Source organism: Chanodichthys erythropterus, chromosome 3 (assembly GCF_024489055.1).
Source record: "Chanodichthys erythropterus isolate Z2021 chromosome 3, ASM2448905v1, whole genome shotgun sequence".
Lineage (NCBI taxonomy): Eukaryota > Metazoa > Chordata > Actinopteri > Cypriniformes > Xenocyprididae > Chanodichthys > Chanodichthys erythropterus.
Window position 1 is genome coordinate 36,753,461 of NC_090223.1, and position 22,100 is coordinate 36,775,560.

Genomic DNA, 22,100 nt, shown 5'->3' on the forward strand with positions numbered 1-22,100 from the left:
GCAACAGAATAGCGATGACAATCTCAGCAGCAACAGGAGTGGCATGAGGAGGAGGAGGAGACAGAGAAATTCGGGCACATGATGAGGATGAGAGTGACTCAACATTCAGGTGCGGCGCCCTCAGATGGGCGGATCTGATCTCTGCGGCCGCTGGGACTGTCCGAACTTCCCCTAACACTGGATTCCCGGATCCCGGTACTGCCTGCAGGACTAACCCGTCACTAACCGACCACCCAGGCAGGAACTTGTGCCAAGTCTTCCGTATTCTCCCCAACACGGAATATGCGGTTTAAAGTGTTTTCGGTGAGCTTTTCTTCAGCCCTGAGTTTGATCTTATTATCTTAGAGCATCTGCGGCTAGTTAAGTAGCTAGCCTAGCTAACGTTACATTTCAAAACAACTGAGTAAATTACAGCCGAGGAGTTGCTGAGTTGAGGAATGGACGCAAGTTTGATTAAGTGGTTAACGGAGACGGAACTTAAGAAGCAGAACATAGCGAGAGTTCAGCTTGAGCTTGGGTATGATTGCATGTTTTTACAGGTGTGCCTGTTAAATCGATCCATGAGTTTCTAAGGATACACTGCGCGTGACCGCTTTATTTTCATGTAAAGCAGACGCAAGGTCGCTCATCTCGGAAGGACAGTCATGATAACCGTATAGAAAAGAATAGAGCAAGGCAAATCTGCCTCGAAATCTACAAATGATTATCCTTTCATGTGATATACCCGTGATTTCGAGCATTTTACAGCAGCGAATAGTTTCACTTTTAATGTTGCATTGAGGAATGTTAGCACTGGCACCGAAAATGATTTTCTGTTTTTTTTTTTGTCTAATAAGCGGACCTAAGCTTAGGTGTGTCAGTTTCACTTCTCTACCAACTTTTTCGTGTTAAAAGGAACACATGAGCCTGGAGGACATTACTGTTTAACCTACTGCCTTCCTTTTAGACCAAAAATTTGTTCTAATGAAAAACCTGTGCCCTAACTGCAGCTCAGGAAAAACACGACCCTTCCTGTTTTCATGGAACATTTTGGCAGATTACTGAGTCTCTAAGCTTTGTCTTGACTCAGCAGCTTGTTTTATGTGGGCTGTGAATCATTCTGTCCACTGTTTTGGTTTCAATTGTAAGGGGCAAGATGCTTGTGTACATATATCCTGATTTCCGTCTATAAACCCAAGCGTAAAGCTAGTGCATGTGGGTTTGGAGGGTGTCATTTGTCTGTTAGAGTGGGAGAAGCTAAATTTAGTGCCACAGCTGCTGTTCTGGGTAAAAGGCGGTGTATGTCTAAATTTGAACCGATCCACGTGTAATAAGTGTCTCTTGCCTCCTTTTTTCTAGGATTAGGGCTTAAAGGGGACTGACAGAGACTTCTCACTTCCGGCTTGAACCTGCATTCCTACGGTGTCTCGGAGTAATCTTTGAAAGCGAGGGAAGCTACCAGCCCATGCATGCATTGGATAAACAGGCAGAATGGAATTGTTGTGACCGAGATGCAATCTACATATCTGGGAAATCAAGATTTGGAGACAAAACAACTTGGATATCAAACAAATCATCCCTTTTTCTGGGTAATTTGGTTCCTGACGCACTCATATCTCGGCATTTGAGCACCATCAGCACTTAAAGAACTGCTCACTTTGTAATCTGAGTCATTTGATACTTAACCACAACAATGTGGTAATGTGTTTGCACTTGAAGGCGAGGCGACGAAAAGTAAATTTCACATAGATTTTAAGCAATGGAAATATTACTTGAAATTTAAAGAGTGTTTTAAGATGAACTAAGAATACTGCATACTGCGTGTTACGGGCAATGCAGGATCACTAATTCATAAACGGGAATGAACTGAAATCAAACTGATGCATCATTTCACGCTTGAATTCTGAGGAAAACTGAAAAGGCGATCACAACATGCTTGTAGAAATTCACCCAAAACTATCTACCCTAAACCTCCTGGCACTTTAAGACACAGGAAAGGGATATAAAGGACTTGAGAGCTGTTGAACTTGTTTCATGAGGACACATTTTGAACAGAAGAATGGCGGGAAAAGACTACCATCATCTCTTCAAGCTGCTCATCATTGGTGACTCCAGTCAGTACTTTTGTATTTTTATACACTTTCTAACAAATTTTCTTTGTTTCAGCTTTTCTATCTGGCTCTTTAGTGAGGAACCCAATCAGGCAGATTCTCCAAGAGAGAATTACTAATATTTGGCATAATATATGTGATGATTTCAATTATTTCTATAGGACACTGTCCATTACTAAAAATACTTGAGACTTCGTGCATTAACTGGAACGTTGTTGTGCAATTTCACAATTTAAGCACAAACTGGAAAGCAGAAATGAAACTACTATGTCCTCATCCCTACATGAATGTAGTCAGTTGAACAGTTCATTAATATGCCCTTTGCGTCAGATGCGTAACTCATTTATGTGAATTTACTATAAACATTTCTCCAGTCATTTAATATCCCCCTGTGTGATTATAATCTCTGTACTTTTTGCTTTTTTAAAGTTGTGATGAAACGGAAGTAGCGACAGATATTTTCTTCCTTATTGTGACGCACATCCAAGTGTATCAGATCAAAAAGACAAAAATGTTAGGCAGGGACATGGTTCAAATCATCAGTTGTGTGTAGGATTATGAGATGTGGTTGTGCACTCACAAAAGGAACGCAGTGTGGCATACGTCCCCATAGAGATGTATTCATTTCACCCAAAGAACTAATTATGACATTTTAATAAACATTAGGAGTTAAAAAGAAATTCAAATGAAACAATTGTCCACATTAAATAATATGCAATAACATATATTTAAAAAAAAAATAGATAGGGTGAGTTTTCATTTAATGCTGACTTTAAAGGGTTAGTTCACCCAAAAATGAAAATTCTGTCATTAATTACTCACCCTCATGTCGTTCCACACCCGTAAGACCTTCATTCATCTTCAGAACACAAATTAAGATATTTTTGATGAAATCTGATGGCTCAGTGAGGGCTCTGTTGAGAGCAAAGCCACTGAAACTCTCAAGACCCAGAAAGGTATTAAATACATATTTAAATCAGTTCATGTGAGTACAGTGGTTTAACCATAATGTTATGAAGAGACGAGCATACTTTTTGTGCGCCAAAATAACGACTTTTAAACAATATCTAGTGATTGGCGATTTCCAAACACTGTTTCATGAAGCTTCGAAGCTTTACGGATCTTTTGTTTCGAATCAGAGATTCAGATCGCGTATCAAACTGCCAAACTGCTGAAATCATGTGACTTTGGCACTCCCGAACCACTGATTCGAAACAAAAGATCCATTAAGCTTCATGAAACAGTGTTTTGAAATCGGTCATCACTAGATATTGTTGAATAAAGTCGTTATTTTGTTTTTTTGGTGCACAAAACATATTCTCGTCGCTTCATAACATTAAAGTTGAATCACTGTAGTCACATGAACTGTTTTAAATATGTCTTTAGTAGCTTTCTGGGCATCTGAAAGTGTTAATTATCTTGCTGTCAATGCAGGCCTCACTGAGCCATTGGATTTTATCAAAAATATCTTAATTTGTGTTCTGAAGATGAATGAAGGTCTTACGGGTGTGGAACGACATGAGGGGGGAGAAATTAATGACAAAATTTTCATTTTTGGGTGAACTAACACTTTAACAAGCATATTTATGGATCCATTTTCAAATCATATAACTCTTTGTTTGTTTCTGTTTCTTTATTTATATAGCACTGTATAAATACAACTTAAGTTGGCCAGAGTGCTTTACAAAGTGGACACAAAAGCTAATAGATCAGCATAATAAAAATAATAAAATTTAAAGCAAGTTGTACAATCATAAGAAATAAACTGATAAAATGGCCAAAGTCGGCACCATTCAAATAGCTAGTGGCAACTTATTCCACAGATTGGGACCGGACACCGCAAACGCACGATCACCCTTGTGTTTAGATCTAGTTCTGTTGGAAGTGCAAGATCACTGGATTTAATTGATTTAGAGGAAGCATGACTTATGAGGAGGTCTGCAAGATAGGATGGAGCGAGGTTATTGATGGACTTGTATACCAAGGCAGGAATTTTGAACTCGATTCTGTATCTTACAGGCAGCCAATGCCATGAGGCAAGAATGAGAGTAATATGTTCATATTTTTGTGTCCGGGTCAAGAGTCTAGCGGCAGCATTCTGCACTAGTTTCAGCTGAGCTAGAATTGACTTATTAATACTCTGATAGAGTGAGCTGTAGTAGTCTAAGCGGGAAGATATAAAAGCATGAATGACGTTTTGAGTATCAAAAACAGGTTAATGTTCATAAGAAACAATGGCAAATCTTTGTTTGCAAATGTGTGTCTCGAGTATCTACTCTCAGTGATGCAATCTCAAGTCAAGAGTTCAAACATGTCTGTTATTTAACTGTGGTATTAACCACCGCTGCCTCATTTAATTCATTGTGGCCACTTATGTGCTGTAACTGTGCGGCTAAGAAGCATTTGTCTCTTTAAAGATATGAACAGGCTTATGAATACCAGTTGACCCCTGAATATTGTGACCTTTGTCACAAAGGGACATCTTATGCAGGGTTAAGTTATGGTGCAGACAGACTATTTGAGATTTTTTTGTTTTGTTAATGTTGTATTCATGCTGTGCTATTGTGGGGACATATTATTGCCATTTTGTTTTCATCTGTTAATATAAATATCTATTACTAAAATCTTGTTTTATAAAAGAAAATACTGTCATGTTTAATAAAAATATATATGCACTGAAGTATTATATTTAACAAATGCTACTTTGACTCTTGCAGATGTAGGGAAAAGCAGTTTGCTACTTCGATTCGCAGACAACTCATTCTCTGGTGAGTCTGCTTGGCACAGAATGCTTGTCTGTGAGAAAGACAGAAAATGAGGCAAAGGGTCTGTAAATAAAGGATCTAATTCGTTGTGTTCTCATGTCCATGACAAAGTGAAAGTGTAAGCTTGCTTCACAGTGTTCAAGTTGAAATGTTGTAACCGAATATAAAATCACGCTCTTGCACTCCTCACAGGAAGTTACATAACCACTATTGGAGTTGACTTTAAGATCCGCACAGTGGAGATTGACGGAGAAAGAGTTAAACTCCAGATCTGGGACACTGCAGGGCAGGAAAGGTTCAGAACCATCACCTCGACGTAAGCCTCACTCTAGTCAAACCGTAAAGATTTTATCTGTTTGACCATTCTTATGGTCTACCCCTAACATGTTTGCTGTGTTTCTCTAGGTATTACAGAAACACTCATGGTGTAATCATTGTTTACGATGTCACAAACCCTGAATCGTTTGTCAACGTGAAAAGATGGTTAAACGAAATTTCACAGAACTGTGACAACGTCTGCAAAATTTTAGGTTAGTTTATAAACGCAACTTTACATTTTATTAACTTCATTTACTTCCCTATTATGCAGTGTGATATAAAAAGTGATGTTTTGGTTATATATTCCGAATTTGTTGTAGGCCAATTTTTACTTGTTAACGATACTTTTAATATTCCTTTTCACTATTATCCCTAACAGTGGGAAACAAGAATGATGATCCTTCTAAAAAACTGGTAGACACCCAAGATGCTCAGCGCTTTGGAGAGACAGTTGGTGTGAGGTTGTTTGAGACGAGCGCTAAAGAGAATATCAACGTAGAAGAGGTGAGGTTTCTTATCCTATGATCTGTCTTCACAGAATGTGGAATTTTAAGTTAACTTAAAGGTGCAGTAAGTGATTTCTGAAGAATGCTGTTAAAAGTACAGGTGCTGGTCATATAATTAGAATATCGTGAAAAAGTTCATTTTTTTTTATTGTAAATTATTTTAAAAAATGAAACTTTCATTTATACTAGATTCCTTACATGTAAAGTAAAACAAAAGTGAAGTAAAGTAAAATATTAGAATATTTACATTTGAGTTTCATTAAATGACCATCCCTACAGTATAAATTCCGGGTATCTCTTGTTCTTTGAAACCACACTAATGGGGAAGACCGCTGACTTGGCAATGGTCCAGGAGACAATCATTGACACCCTTCACAAAGAGAGTACGTCACAGAAGGTCATTACTGAATGTGGTGGCTGTTTACAGAATGATGTATCAAAGCATATTAAATGCAAAGTTGACTAGAAGGAAGAAATTGGGTAGGCAAAGGTGCACAAGCAACAGGGATGACCACAAGCTTAAGAATACTGTCAGGTAAAGCCGATTCAGACACTTGGGAGAGCTTCACAATGAGTCAAATGAAGCCGGAGTCAGCGCATCAAGAGTCACCACACTCGGACATCTTCAGGAAAAGGACTACCAATCCACTTCTGAAACAGTAACAACATCAGAAGCATCTTACCTGGGCTAAGGAGATAAAGAACTGGACAGTGAACAGTGGTCAAAAGTCCTCTTTTCAGATAAAAGTAAATTTTGCATTTCATTTTGCAATCATGGTCCCAGAGTCTGAAGGAAGACCGGAGAGGCACAGAATCCAAGCTGCTTGAAGTCTAGTGGGAAGTTTCTGAAGTTAGCAATGATTTGGGGGGCCGTGACATCTGCTGGTGTTGGTCCATTGTGTTTTATCAAGTGCAAAGTCAATGCAGCCATCTTCCAGGAGATTTTGGAGCACTTTATGCTTCCATCGGCTGACAAGCTTTATGGTGATGCTGATTTCCTTTTCCAGCAGGACTTTAGCACCTGCCTACAGTGCAAAAACCACTTCCAAGTGGTTTGCTGACCATGATATTACTGTGCTTTATTGGCCAGCCAACATGCCTGACCCCTGAATCTATGGGATATTTTCAAGAGAAAGATGAGAAACAGTCGATCCAACAATATACCGATGATCTGAAGGCTCAATAGTGCCTCAGCAGTGCCACAGGCTGATCACTTCCATGCCACACTTCACGGGATGCTGTAATCTGTGCTAGGAGCAAGTCATTTGCTGTAATATGTGCTGCCGACCAAGTTTTGAGTGCACAAATGAACATACTTTAAAGAACTTGAACTTTTCTGTTTTGAAAATAAATTTTTTGATTGATCTTAGGAAATATTCTAATATTTTGAGATGCTGGATTTTGGACTTTCATGAGCTGTACGCTCTAATCATCAAAATTATAAAAAAAAAAAACAAAAAAAAAACAAAAAAAAACTTTTGAAATGTTTTACTTTACATGTAGGGAATCTAGAATATATGAAAAGTTCATTTTTAAAAATAATTTACAATAAAAAAATGAACTTTTTCACGATATACTAATTATATGACCAACAACACACTTCAATCAGCAATCAGCACTAGGGGGCGTGTCACTCATGACGGGGGAGGATGGAGAGTGAGCAAGAGGGAGATTTGAAGAAAGACTGTAGGAAGAGAGATGGCTGAGAGACATTACAAAAAGAGGAAACGTCAGAGGAATATCACTGGAAAAAGAAGGGTTATGATCATGCAAGAGCTGTAGGACCCACGTTAATATTAGAAAGCTTTCCAGCGTTGGAGAGACCTAAACGGTAAGGCCTAAAAATGGACACCAAGGTTGCGTTGTTTCTGCTCCATACGTGAATAACATGGTTTTGAGTGTGTTGCTGGTGCCTAAAAACAAACTTGCATATATATTCTTGTGTACTCTGTTCATTTTTTTTTGTTCTTCCTTGTCATTCGTCCATCGTCTTCGCTTTATTTTTTGCGAAGCTTTATTTTGCTTCACTTCTGCTACGAAAAAGGGACACATCCACTTGCGTTGCATGTTCGTGCATTTTTGGGGCGGAATAATGAAGGGAGGGGTGTGTTTGGTTGGGTTAAATTCAGATATCAACAGTGTTCAACAATGATTCTCAGAAATTGCTTACTGCACCTTTAAGCCAAAATCAATTTAAAAACCCTCAGTATTTAAGTTTGTTCATTTAAGCTCAAATTCATAAAAAAAAAAAAAAAATCAACATTTTTCTTTTGGCTTGAATAGAATGTTTAAAGTTTTCAATTTATTAATTGTGTTAAATTAAAAAGTATGATATCTATGCCTTATATTCTGTTATGTTTGCAGATGTTCATGGCTTTCACCCACATGGTCCTTCGGGCCAAGAAACAGAGCCAGAGTCGAGCAGAGAGAGAGAGAGAGAGAGAAAAGGATACTGTCCATATTAATTCCCACAGGGATAGAGAGAGGAGGAAGAAAGGGAAGAAATGCTGTTAGAAGCAGAGGTGTTGGAAGATATTGAAAGGAGGACAAATCGAACACCTTTGCGTCAACTTCGCTCCTTTGCGTCAACTTACCGGATCAGAAATGTGACTTTTTTATGTTAACACTGCGCTTAGATGAAGCCAAGAGGAATAAAAATAATTCACTATCATGTGCCGAACATCAGCGTTTGTTTACACAGATGTTTATCAATGTAATGTTTTGTTTTTTTGTTTGTTTGCTTTTTACAAAATGGGAATTGACTGGCATGTTTTTACACTGGTATCAAAAGCCTGGTCCAGGAAAGACACTATTCACAAACTGTCTAATGTGTTCCACTATTATTAGTGAGAGATGTTTTGTGTTGAATTAAAATTGACCTGGTATATGTCATTAATGTATGCAAATAATAAATTAGCAATAAATCTGATTTTAAAAATCACAAACGTGTTTATTTCTAACATCTTGCGCTTGTGAAAGAGGCATGCTTGAACTGAATGTTCAGCTTGTACAAAAGTTCACGTGTTTCTCAGTCTGAGTTATTTCTGGATTTAACCCTAAAAATATTTTATTTTTATTTATTTTTTTTGTGTCTTGAGAGATACAAACATTTGAGAGGCTGTGGGAAGAGGCAAAAATGTAAGTCTCATTTCTTGGCTTCATATCGAAAGCGTGTTTGTTGTAAATAGATCTGATGAGTTGTTTTTTTTGTTGTTGTTGTTTTTTGGCTCACGGCAGCATTTTAAAACAACACGGTCACCTGTGGTGGGAAGTCTACTCACCTTCAGATAAAAGTTGATGTTAAGCATTAGCTTACTACATTTATGTTAAGATTTTATGAATTTATTTACATTTTTCATAATCTGTAAATGTTTGTGTCTCAGGGGACGTGTCATCATTTCAGGAGTATAAATCAAGATTAAAAAAAAAATAGACTCTGGTGTATAGACTTTGGCCTGTTTTAGAAAATCAGTGCAATACTTAATACTCTTAAATGAAAAATGAAGAGTTTCGTTGCAAAACGAGATAAATCCATTTTTTGAATTTTTCAAAAATCTTGTTTTTTGGTTGTGCATTCCAATTAATATCAATTCAACTGCAGTTGGTTTGTTTTGATTTAAACCTTCATAACTTAAAAAATACAGCTAAGTAGCACCATAAAACAAAATAATAACATGATAACATAATAATAAACATGTTTTGACAAAAATGTTAAAAACGGATTTATCTCGTTTTGCAATTTTGTTAGCTACAGAGTTCAGGTTTAGGTCAACATTGCATGGATTTTTTTTTTTTTTAGGCAATTTCTGTCAACTTTCTATGGTAGAAGGTAGGGGTTATGGTAAGGGCAGAAGTTTTTCCACCTAGGGCTTTGGGCCCCCTCCTCGGCCCCCCCTCCCATGAAGCTAAGGGCCCTCCAACTTTTTTGTTTAATGATATGTATATTGACCATTACCAGAAAATACTATATTTTTTTATTTTATTTTAAGTTTGGAAACATTACAATTTTTCTGCTCACCAAGGCATTTATTTAATCAAAAATACATTGAAAAAAATAATATTGTGAAATATTACAATTTAAAATTATTGTTTTCTATTTTAATCAATTTAAAAATTTTATTTATTCCTATGATCAAAGCTGAATTTTCAGCATCATTACTCTTCAGTTTTCAGTGTCACATGATCCTTCAGAAATCATTCTGATATGATTTGATGCTTAATAATTTCTTAGTATTATCAATGTTGGAAAAACGTTTTTGCAGCTTAACATTTTTATGGAAACAATGATAGTATTTTATGTTGTTGCCAAAAAACATTTGTGGTAAGACTTATAAAAAGATAAATGAATAGTTAAAAGAGTCAGAGAAGACATTAATATTATTACAAAAGATTTCTATTTAATAAATCTTTAATCAATTATTAATAAATAAATGCAAACAAATGCTGTTTATTCATCTTTCTATTCATCAAAGAATCCTGAAAAAAAAGTATCACCATTTCCACAAAAATAATAAGCAGCACAACTGTTTTCAACATTGATAATGATAATAATATTTGTTTCTTGAACAGTAAATTATGAGTGATTTCTGAAGGATCATGTTATGCTGAAGAGTCAAAATTCATGATTTAATTTTATTATTATTATTGTCTCCTAATAAGATGGAAAATAGCAATACATGAATTTTCTGTCTCTATGGTCTTGCCCTTTTTAGGGTTAACCTACTAAATAAATAATGAAAGCACAGCTTGTTTAAATCATTTCATTTGACCTGTGAATCATCATGTTTGTTGAATCATAAATCCTTGAATCCCTGAAATTCCCGTCTGTTTGCCAGCCGGCTCTGTGTCAGCTGACCGATGTCGTGGTGGGGTGGTGACGTCACCGCCAACATGGCTGCCGAGAGCGAGTGAGTATTGAGCTGCTGCTAAATACTGACAGTAACCTGTATTTATCACTAATAACAATATAAACCAAGGTCTGATTGACATACGAACTGAACATATGTTATTTGGGAGACTTGCAGAGCATACTTGTTAACGATACAAGAGAACTGTCATTGGTGACTAAATTGTACATATCGTGATATGTGACTTATTTTGTGCGAGAATAAGAAAAGTGAATCCATAGTTTAGTTGTTCGGACGTAACTGTTATAGTCATGGGCGTGTTAATGGTAAATATCTAAGTAAACGAATGGCCAAGTGGCATCTGCTGTGTCATACTCATGTTAATGTGACTTTAAATCAGTTTTACATCGTCACATCTGTTTGACACCCACAGTGTCCTGTCTGAAATTGAAGTGCTGCAGTCCATCTACTTGGATGAGCTCAGTGTTACTCAGAAAGATGAGGGGTAAATGTTTTAGCATTTATTGCTCTTTTAGTTTGTCACAAATTGCTTGAGAATAGTATAGTTAACTGTCATTAACCTGTATGGAAATAAAGATGTCAAATCTGTCTCAATTAGAGGGTGGACAGTCAGTTTGGTACTCAACCCCTCCACTGCGGAGGACTGTCTCTCTCAGTTTGTCCGTCTTACACTGACAATGGATCTGAACTCTCAGGTTTGTTGCTATAATAGCTATACAAATTACAAATAGCTAAAATATTTGGTATTAATTTTGGATCTAACATGTTTTGTATTTACTTGACACTTCTTTACTAGCTTCTGTTGGTGTATTTTTGAGTGTATTTTTTATTCACTTTCAGTATCCATATTCATCCCCTTGCATCTCTATTCACAATCCACGTGGACTCTCGGATGATAAACTGCTCAGGTGATTGATTATTATTACACAATGTTATATTAAACTTCTGAATGTCCTGTTTCACTTATTACTCTTTCCAGTGTTTTCTCATGCTGCTTTTTTCTCAGTTTACAGAGCAGTTTGCAGAAGGAGGCAGAGTCATGTATGGGGACGCCTGTACTGTATCAGCTCATAGAGGTTGATTTCAACGATTTTTTTTAAAGGAATTAACACTTTTATTCAGTAAAGCAGAGATGCATTCATTTGATCAAAAGTAACAGTAATGAGACATTAATGTTACAAAAAATCTATTTCAAATAAATGCTGTTCTTTTGATCTTTCTATTCATCAGAGAATCCAAAAAAATAATTTATCACTGTTTCGACAAAAATATTAAGCAGCAAAACTGTTTTCAACATTGATAATAATAATAAATGTTTTTGATCACCAAATCATCATATTTAAAATGATTTCTGAAAGATCATGTGACACTGAAGACTGGAGTAATGATGCTGAAAATTCAGCTTTGACATCGCTAGAATAAATGCCATTTTAAAAATAAGAGACATTTTTCTCAAAAACATCTTTTAAAAAATGCTCCAACCTCAAACGGTACTGTATATGCCTTCTATCTTGTGTTTGTCTCAAATGATTTTTCTCTGTTTTATCCTCACAGAGAGCCAAAGAGATACTGACTGAGAGCAATATTCCCCATGGAAACTGTGTCATCTGTCTGTACGGCTTTAAGGTGTGGTGTTTTAATTGTGACAGTACCATAAAAATACAGTCAGGTCCATAAATATTGGGACATCGACACAATTCTAATCTTTTTAGCTCTATACACCACCACAATGGATTTGAAATGAAACGAACAAGATGTGCTGTAACAGCAGACTTTTAACTTTAATTTGAGGGTATTTACATCCAAATCAAGTGAACGATGTAGGAATTACAACAGTTTGTATATGTGCCTCCCACTTTTTAAGGGACCAAAAGTAATGGGACAGATTAACAATCATAAATCAAACTTTCACTTTTAAATACTTGGTTGCAAATCCTTTGAAGTCAATTACAGCCTGAAGTCTGGAACGCATAGACATCACCAGACGCTGGGTTTCATCCCTGGTGATGCTCTGCCAGGCCTCTACTGCAACTGTCTTCAGTTCCTGCTTGTTCTTGGGGCATTTCCCCTTCAGTTTTGTCTTCAGCAAATGAAATGCATGCTCAATCGGATTCAGGTCAGGTGATTGACTTGGCCATTGCATAACATTCCACTTCTTTCCCTTAAAATACTCTTTGGTTGCTTTCGCAGTATGCTTCGGGTCATTGTCCATCTGCACTGTGAAGCGCCGTCCAATGAGTTCTGAAGCATTTGGCTGAATATGAGCAGATAATATTGCCCAAAACACTTCAAAATTCATCCTGCTGCGTTTGTCAGCAGTCACATCATCAATAAATACAAGAGAACCACTTCCATTGGCAGCCATACATGTCCATGCAATGACACTACCACCACCATGCTTCACTGATGAGGTTCATGAGCAGTTCCTTTCCTTCTCCATACTCTTCTCTTTCCATCACTCTGGTACGAGTTGATCTTGGTCTCATCTGTCCATAGGATGTTGTTCCAAAACTGAAGGCTTTTTTAGATGTTGTTTGGCAAACTCTAATCTGGCCTTCCTGTTTTTGAGGCTCATCAATGTTTTACATCTTGTGGTGAACCCTCTGTATTCACTCTGGTGAAGTCTTCTCTTGATTGTTGACTTTGACACACATACACCTTCCTCCTGGAGAGTGTTCTTGATCTAGCCAACTGCTGTGAAGGGCGCTTTCTTCACCAGGGAAAGAATTCTTCGGAATCCACCACAGTTGTTTTCCGTGGTCTTCCGGGTCTTTTGATGTTGCTGAGCTCACCGGTGCGTTTCTTTCTTTTTAAGGATGTTTCAAACAGTTGATATGGGCACACCTAAAGTTTTTGCTATCTCTCTGATGGGTTTGTTTTGTTTTTTTTCAGCCTAATGATGGCTTGCTTCACTGATAGTGACAGCTCTTTGGCTCTCATATTGAGAGTTGACAGCAACAGTTTCCAAATACAAATAGCACACTTGAAATGAACTCTGAACCTTTTATCTGCTCCTTGTAAATGGGATAAAGAGGGAATAACACACACCTGGCCATGGAACAGCTGAGCAGCCAATTGTCCCATTACTTTTGGTTCCTTAAAAAGCACATATACAAACTACTGTAATTCCTACACCGTTCACCTGATTTGGATGTAAATACCCTCAAATTAAAGTCCATTGTGAATGTCACATTGTCAAATCCATTGTGGTGGTGTATAGAGCCAAAAAGATTAGAATTGTGTCGATGTCCCAATATTTATGGACCTGACTGTATGCACATAATGTGTTTGTGACATTTATAATTTAACATTTAACTTGTTCCTCTTCCTCTGTTTTGTCCTAACCATAGGAGGGGGAAGTGTTCACTAAGACCAGCTGCTATCACTATTTCCACTCGCACTGCCTCGGCCGCTACATCACTCACTCTGAGATGGAGCTCCAGGACCGTGAGAGGGAGCTGGAGGAGGATAAAACCAGAGACCAGACTGAAAAAGAGGTGGGGCTGTTCGTCATAGCGGATACTTACAATCTCCTTATCTTGTATACTTTAATAGAGTTTTTGTATTGTTTTGTCTTAGAGCAAATTGCTACATATTTACCATTGTAATTGTACATAACCTGCTTCAACATTAATATGAATATATAACTAAATGCAACACATAAACGCGCAGCGAGGTATGCTGTAAACAAAAGGTATTTTTGATAGAAATGAGATTCCTTCATTAACAGGACTTGGCTGTTGTTTGCCCTGTGTGCCGAGAGCCTCTGACCTACGATTTGGATGCTCTCCTTTCCTCCCCTACTCCAATTTTCACCCAGGTAAGACAGTGTATCATTCTCTGTGGACACGATGCTAGCAGTTGGGTCAAGCTAAACTGGCTTGGGCATGACGTTTATCATTGTTAGAAATGTCAAGTGGACAAAGTCACTCTTGTGTTCAGTGCCAAGCAGTAGATTTTCTTTAAACAGTGCGTCATTGTCCCATGTGCAGTCCCTCTTGTTAGCTGACTATGCAGGGATGTCTAGTTAGAAAGCTCAACACCCTCATGTATGCTCACTGGTCACATGCTGTGGATACACATGAACATTGTGTTTATTATTGCTTCACTCACAGCAGGAGGATGTGGTCATCGGTGGAGAATTTAAAGCGAAATGGGCAGCGCTCCAGAAGATTCTGGAACGGCAGAAGGAAAAGGGTGGAGTTATTGACCCAGAAGCAGAGTCTAATAGGTTCCTAATTCACATTAATGAGGTAAATCCTGGATGGAACATTTGGATTTGACATGTTTGGCCACATACACAATGCAGAGTTTTGCGAGTCACAACTTTTTGAAATTGTCTTTTTATTTGGAAAGGCAAATTCCCATCACATACATTATTTACAACTTTAGCTATTCAAGTACATAGATGGAGATGGGTACAGATATTTTAGATGAGATTGTCCATATTGCCTTTCTGAAATTTTCTTTTACGGACCACTACTTATTCCAGTTGGGAACCATAACAGAGCAAAACAGAACTGGGATGCGCACCACTTCAAGTAATTAAAACATCACAGAGCACAAATACAGTCAAATGAAATCAGATCTAATTGGTTTTACATACTCAGTCCATTTAGTCCAAATCTTATAGAATTTTTCTTTTTCAACTTTGATGGAAAAGGATATCTCTTCCATAACATAAATTTGGAAATAGACAATTTCAATCCATTCATCAGTCTACTTTTAACCATTTCCTCATAACAGATTTCTTACTGGCTGCCAATAGTATCATAAGCAGTTTTTTATTGTTAATGTTCCATGTTTCCAGCCCTAGATTACTCAAATACACAGTTTCACAGTTTTAAGTCCCAAAAAATATGGAAGTGATTGGCTCAGTTAAGATCCACAAAGTCTCCAACAGGCATCTCCGCTGCCTTGGTATCGTTTCTGAATGGGTGTAATAAAAAATCTCGCAATATTCTTCCAGCAAAACTCCCGCCATGTGTTTGACCCGGTTGATAACCATTGTAACTGGCATATTTTCCCCCAGCTCTCCAGTGTGATCTTCACATTTACTTCCCTTTCCCATTTCTTCTTTATGTAGAATTTTTATTTTTAAAGAAAAATGTATACTTTCATTCAGCAAGGAAGCATTAAATTGACCAAAAGTGACGGTAAAGACATTTATAATGTTACAAAGGATTTCTGTTTCAAATAAAGGCTGTTCTTTTGAACTTTCTATTCATCAAAGAATCCTGAAATAGATAAACAGAATCCTGTTTTCAACATTGATTATAATAAGAAATGTTTCATCAAACCATCATATTAGAATGATTTCTGAAGGATCATGTCACACTGGAGTAGTGATACTCAAAATTCAGCTTTACTATCACAGGAATAAATTACATTTTAAAATATATTCAAACAGAAAATAGTTTTTTTTTTTTTTTTTTTTATCCAATAAATGCAGCCTTTACAAGCATAAGAGACTTCTTTTAAAAAACATTAAAAAAATTTGAGGCCTTTGAGTTCTCAATGTCAGTATCTGAATGAATAAATAAATGAGGGCTGTTTTTCTTTCCTCAGGCTCAAGCTAATCTTTCTGACGCTCCCAGTACGGATCCATCTGGTGCCGAATCTTGTCAGTCACTCCCTTCCTCATCCCCAGATTCCACCAGTGCAACCCAAGCCTCTCAAAGTCATCACACTTTGGGCCAATCACAGCGTCCATGCCCTCATGAGAGAAGGCAACAAGGTGACTTCAAGAGAGGTCATAGAGGAAGAGGAGGCAGAAGAGGCGGATTGGGACGTCATGCGATGCCTTCACCTGGGGTGGAACGGTTGGGTGGGCTAATGCAGTCTTCTGATAAGATTAATTGTGTCAACTCAGACCCTCCAAACACTACATCACAGGTAGAAAGCACAGCACAAGGACAGGTATGTGAACTCGGTGATAATAGAGCACAGCTCAGGCAGCCTTTGACCAATGAAGAAGAAAAATCTGTTTCTCAAGACGAGGCTACTTCACAATCCAACTGTGGACAAGATGAGAGCAAACAAAAAGTGTCTATTTCAAAAGATGTGACTCAGACAATCTTACAGGATGGACACCCAGAAAGGGAACATGTGAGTAGAGAATGGAAGCGTGGTAGTCGTGGCTCCGGACGACATTATGGACACTGGCAGGACAGGAACTTTAAGGGACCCGGTTACTGGGATAATTCTGGAAGCGTCGGTCACCGTGGAGGTGGACATAGAGCCAGAGAGGGAGGGGCTGGGCATCATCACAGAGGGGGTGGAGCTCATAGAGGTGGTGGAGCTCATAGAGGTGGTGGGAGGGGTTTGCATCAGAGAGTGGAAAAAGAATTTAGGAAAGAGGGAGTGCTCTGACAAAGGGAGAGGGGAGGTACAGGCAGAGGAACAAGCATACCTCCCAGTTTCACCAGCTGTACTATCATCAAATCTGTGTCTGTAATAAAATTCTCCACAAGCAGTAAACTGACCCATATTTTTCCTTTCTCTTTTGTGGACGTCATTGTTGTTACTGAAAATGAAGGAGTAGACATTGCAATTAGGAAGGAGTCTAACCACTCAGGAAGTTTGCTAAAGCAATTGTGATTGTGTCTACAATCCATAAACCTGAAATGTGAAAGAAAGTTTGCTCTTTGTTCTGTCATAGGTTGTGATAAAATAAGTAATATTTATTCATTAAATCATTCTAAACTTCAAGAAAAATTGATTCTCAGTAATCCACACGATTAAAACTTGCCTGTACAGCTCAGTACACAGATAAAACTATTTCTTTGATGTGTCCCATGTGTTGGTATTTAGTGGTTATAAAACTTGCATAAGTGAAATAAAACACAAGCATGGCCGAGAGCGTACTGCGCATGCTCGAGTCCTCGCAGTGCGCAATGTTTTCAAATGGACAAAGATGTCTGGCGTAGCAATGTCAATGTCCGGCAATCGTCACCCAAACATGAACAATTCATACGATAACTGCGGTTCAGAAGAGCGAATGGACGTTGAAATAGACGCTGGCCACGCCGGAACCGACCGAGGAGGCTTAGAGACGGGAACACGAGCAACGTGTTCTTCAAACGGCAGCGGCGGGGAAGAGGATGAGGCGGAGGCCGCGGATCGAGACCGAGAAGCCACGGGCTCGAGTACTCCGCACTCCGGGGATGGAATGTCGCACAGCGGCGGCAGAGAGCAAGAGGTGTCGGTGGAAATCGGGGAGACTTATCTTTGTCAGCGGGCGGACAAAACATGGCGTAAGCTAATAATGGAAAATGCTTACTTAGAATTTTATTTCAGAACACACAGTTTTATAGTTAAATTGTCTATTATGGTATTATTACGTATATTATTGTTATAAAAACTTGCTGAATGAGAAGTACGTTATGTAAGCATGCACATACTGTTTATTTATTTATTTTGTACTTTTCTTTCAGATTCAGCAGAGGTTATTCAGTCCAGGCTAAATGAGCAGGAGGGCAGAGAAGAGTTTTATGTCCACTATGTTGGATGTGAGTGGAATTGCAGGGCTGATCATACATAGATGATATACAGGTTTGTGTAGTCCTTACAGATTCACTGAGCACATTCTCCCTTTTGTCAATTGCAGTCAACAGACGTTTAGATGAGTGGGTTGGAAAGGCTCGTTTAGCCCTGACAAAGACTGTGAAAGATGCAGTGAGAAAAAGTGTGGAGGAAGGTGGTGGGGGTGAGCTTGTGGACCAGCCAGAGAGGAAGATCACCCGAAACCAGAAGCGTAAACATGACGAGATCAACCACGTTCAGAAGGTACCTGTCATATGGATGGACCGTTTAAAAGTCTGAATGAGTCTATATCAGTCCAATTGCAAGATTACTAATTATTTGACTCCGTCTTTTTTCCTCCAGACATATGCAGAGATGGACCCCACTACGGCTGCCCTGGAGAAAGAGCATGAGGCGGTAAGAAGGGGCAAAATTTGCATAATACTCGTTGAAAAAAATAATCTGCTTTACAGTACCACAATGCTAATGGTGTTTTCCGTTAAATAACAAATTACCCTTCTGTTTTTCCCATTTTGATCTAAATGTGACTTTTGTTTTCACATTTACAGATCACAAAAGTAAAATATGTGGACAAGATCCAGATTGGGAACTTTGAAATTGATGCATGGTACTTTTCTCCATTCCCTGAGGACTATGGAAAACAGCCCAAACTTTGGATCTGTGAATACTGCCTGAAGTATATGAAGTATGAGAAGACTTTCAGATACCACCTGGTCAGTCCACACAATGGTTTTGTTGTTTATTCACATAGTAACTTCTGTTAATGAAACCATAGGGGGTGCTATATATCTTGGCTAATGAATTTAAATGCTGAGAAGAGAGTGCTGAGGGGATGACTTGTTTTTGTTGGCCAACTCCGGGGTTAGCATGACCCCGGTTCTCTCAACAAAACGTCAATAGGATTTTTTGATTGGCTTTTGGATTATTGCAGAAAATAAGCTCTGTGACCGACAAAAGTTTATGATGTTTGCACGTTCATCAAGATAATCTTCACAAATTAACACAACTTTAATGATTTTTAAGAGTAAATAAAAGCACCAGAAGTAAGAAAAAAAAAAAAAGGAAGAAAAAAAGTTAGGCTATAAATGAACTACACCACAGTCACAAATTCAACATCACCATCACTAAATTTCCAACATACATTTTAATCTTAATTTAAAATCTTTAAGTTGGAAAGTTTGAGTTAAGATAATTTGCAAGAGCTTGATTATAAACACAGTGAGGCTGTGAAAGTGAACTAGTGTTTAGATGAGTTTTCCTGTTTGGTGTGATGTTTCATGTCCCCAACAACCTCTGGCATCCCATTTAGCCACTTGTTAGCAATTAGATTAGTTAGATATTACTGATATTACTGGGATATTACCAATGTATTTTATGTTGTATACTAAAAGGTGAAACAATATCTTGAGCTTGTTAAAAAGACAAAAATGCTAACTTTTTAGGGCTTATTACTGGAGCACTCTATTGTACAAGCATTTTTTTGTGTGTGTTTTTAGTCATTGTTGGTCTTTGTTGATCAGCTAGTTTTAAGTTATTTTTGTTTTTGTGTTGTGTTTTAGAGCATTTCTAGTTTCACAGAGTAAGGTTTACGTTCTTAATTTATGCTTTCTTTTCCCTTTCCTTTGTTCCTCGATGGCTCTCGTTTCAGTCACAGTGTCAGTGGCGTCAGCCTCCAGGCAAAGAGATTTATCGCAGAAACAATATCTCAGTATACGAAGTTGATGGGAAGGACCATAAGGTGAGCCAAATGACACCTTCCACTCACATTTAACATGAAACAGAAACAAATCATTTCATGATAAATAGATTTCAAACCTGGAGAAGACTATGTATACTATATAAACTGATTTGTTACATTGCTAATACATATATATGCAGTTAATTTTCTACAAAGTTTCTGTGGTTCTCACTGTCCTTCTCGCTGTAGATCTACTGTCAGAATCTGTGTCTCCTGGCAAAGCTGTTTTTGGATCACAAAACTCTTTACTTTGACGTGGAGCCGTTCATCTTCTACATCCTCACTGAAGTCAACAAACAGGGAGCACATATTGTGGGTTACTTCTCTAAGGTAAAGTGTTTGTTTTTGACATTGTATGTCAGTTGTATTTATACAGTGTACCTGTTAATTTGTATCTTATTTAACTCACTTTATCTAAATATGTTTCTCATGAGCAGGAGAAAGAGTCTCCAGATGGGAACAATGTGGCTTGTATTCTCACTCTTCCTCCATACCAGCGAAGAGGATATGGAAAATTTCTAATTGCATTTAGTAAGTTTCACCCCTGATTCACCTTTCATCAATTGATTGCCTCTGATATAAACACTTTTATAGATTAATAATTGTTCTTTGTGTCATAATTCGTCTCAGGTTATGAGCTTTCTAAGCTGGAGAGTACAGTGGGGTCTCCAGAGAAACCTCTGTCAGACTTGGGGAAGTTGAGTTATAGGAGTTACTGGTCATGGGTACTACTAGAGATTCTGCGAGACTTCAGAGGGACTCTGTCCATCAAAGACCTCAGGTATCAATACATGAGGTCATATGCACATTTGTATACCTGAACAATTCAGATAAACATTTTAAAAAAAGGAAAATACTGCAAAATAAATCAACTGCCACTGTCTTGATGAAGAGCACTAACTAATGCATACTGTCTGTACCCACAGTCAGATGACAAGTATCACTCAGAGTGACATCATCAGCACGCTACAGTCTCTAAACATGGTCAAGTACTGGAAAGGTCAGCATGTCATCTGTGTCACACCCAAACTTGTAGAGGAACATCTCAAAAGTGCCCAGTACAAGAAACCCCCAATAACAGGTAACAGATCTGAAAAATGCATGAATGTGCTTCTAGTGCTAGCTTTATACATGTGATGTTGTGTATCTATGAGTTTAATCTCTTAAACATTTTGTTTCTACAGTGGACACGCATTGTTTGAAATGGGCACCTCCTAAACACAAGCAGGCCAAGTTCTCTAAAAAATGAGTATGAACGTCAAAAAAAAAAAGAAGAGTGTGAGACTGTCCCTTCACCCCTGATGTTTTTCACAGCTGACCTAAATGTCATGTAGATATACACTGAGATTGTACATTAGCATTGTATTGAGTCTGTTATTTTTTTAAAATAAATGAATAGTAATATTCATATCATTGGTTGCGAACCTGGTTTATTTCAAGTTAACATTTTAGTGCATCAGTGTGGTACTTCAGTTCATACAGTCAAACCTAAAATTATTCAGACGTTTTTGATATATTTTTACTAGTGGGTGCAGGACACTGTAGTTCATTTATGTAACAAAATAAAGTAAACTGTGACATATTATACCCAGAAATTCTTCATACAGTGGACTACCAGTAAAACTGATAAAAATTTGAAACCAAAAATTATTCAGACACTTTGACCTGACCATGTTTTGCTTAAGTGTTATCTGACATAATTAAGATTATTTATTTTTCCTGACTGAGTTTAACTCTGAGATCTTGTCATTTTTTTATTACCATTTTTTTTTAAACTATAGTGAATAAATTGTATTAATGAATGAAATGTTCAAGGTGTCTGAATAAATTTTGATTTGACTGTATGTGTTCTGTGAGGTGGTTTAATATTTATACTAGACTCTCCTTCATGTTCAAATGGCTTAGTTAAAAAAAAAAAAAACACTTTGAAGAAAAAGTTTGAAGTCAAGCAACATTATGATGAATAATTCATTAGGCAGTATAGAATTACCTATTGCACATGCAGCACCTGTCTGGCTTTTAGGTGAAAGTTGATCCCAATATACACTGTATGTGTGTGTGTATATAGATATATATATATATATATATATATGTATAAGATAAAGAGGGTCAAATGACTTGTCTAAAATAGCCCCTTCAGCGTAAGAAACAATAACTTGGTAACTATAATACTTAAAGGGATTATTGTATCACCAATACTGATATATAAAGCTTATAGCCTACTGTTATCTGAAAAATAAAGTGAAGAATTTTATTTGTTTGTTTTTTAC

The 22,100-nt window shown here is 37.5% G+C and overlaps 3 protein-coding genes across 6 annotated transcripts; all 3 read left to right on the top strand.

Moving 5' to 3' along the window:
- Positions 1–39: 39 nt before the first annotated feature.
- Positions 40–9,113, top strand: si:dkey-16l2.16 (ras-related protein Rab-35). 4 transcript variants are annotated; one of them, XM_067382040.1, is made up of 7 exons: positions 40–195; positions 1,339–2,093; positions 4,808–4,858; positions 5,048–5,171; positions 5,261–5,385; positions 5,553–5,677; positions 8,044–9,113. In XM_067382040.1, exons 2-7 carry the CDS (start codon positions 2,039–2,041, stop codon positions 8,191–8,193), a joined length of 630 nt encoding a protein of 209 aa, XP_067238141.1. In that variant the 5' UTR covers positions 40–195; positions 1,339–2,038; the 3' UTR covers positions 8,194–9,113. The 4 variants fall into 4 exon arrangements, with proteins under 4 accessions (XP_067238141.1, XP_067238139.1, XP_067238140.1 ...); XM_067382038.1 differs by having other exon boundaries at positions 109–303; XM_067382039.1 differs by lacking the exon at positions 40–195 and adding an exon at positions 328–517.
- A 1,387-nt stretch (positions 9,114–10,500) lies between these two features.
- On the top strand, positions 10,501–17,034 carry rnf25 (ring finger protein 25). The gene is made up of 10 exons (XM_067382020.1): positions 10,501–10,586; positions 10,960–11,031; positions 11,146–11,242; positions 11,388–11,455; positions 11,554–11,623; positions 12,102–12,173; positions 13,898–14,044; positions 14,278–14,367; positions 14,663–14,800; positions 16,116–17,034. The coding sequence occupies exons 1-10, from the start codon at positions 10,537–10,539 to the stop codon at positions 16,917–16,919; spliced, it is 1,608 nt and encodes a 535-aa protein (XP_067238121.1). The 5' UTR covers positions 10,501–10,536; the 3' UTR covers positions 16,920–17,034.
- Positions 17,035–17,348: 314 nt separating this feature from the next.
- On the top strand, positions 17,349–21,668 carry kat8 (K(lysine) acetyltransferase 8). Its single transcript, XM_067382021.1, has 11 exons — positions 17,349–17,803; positions 17,984–18,058; positions 18,157–18,335; positions 18,435–18,488; positions 18,641–18,805; positions 19,741–19,830; positions 20,020–20,160; positions 20,268–20,361; positions 20,461–20,611; positions 20,757–20,911; positions 21,015–21,668. Exons 1-11 carry the CDS (start codon positions 17,464–17,466, stop codon positions 21,077–21,079), a joined length of 1,509 nt encoding a protein of 502 aa, XP_067238122.1. The 5' UTR covers positions 17,349–17,463; the 3' UTR covers positions 21,080–21,668.
- The last annotated feature ends 432 nt before the right edge of the window (positions 21,669–22,100 follow it).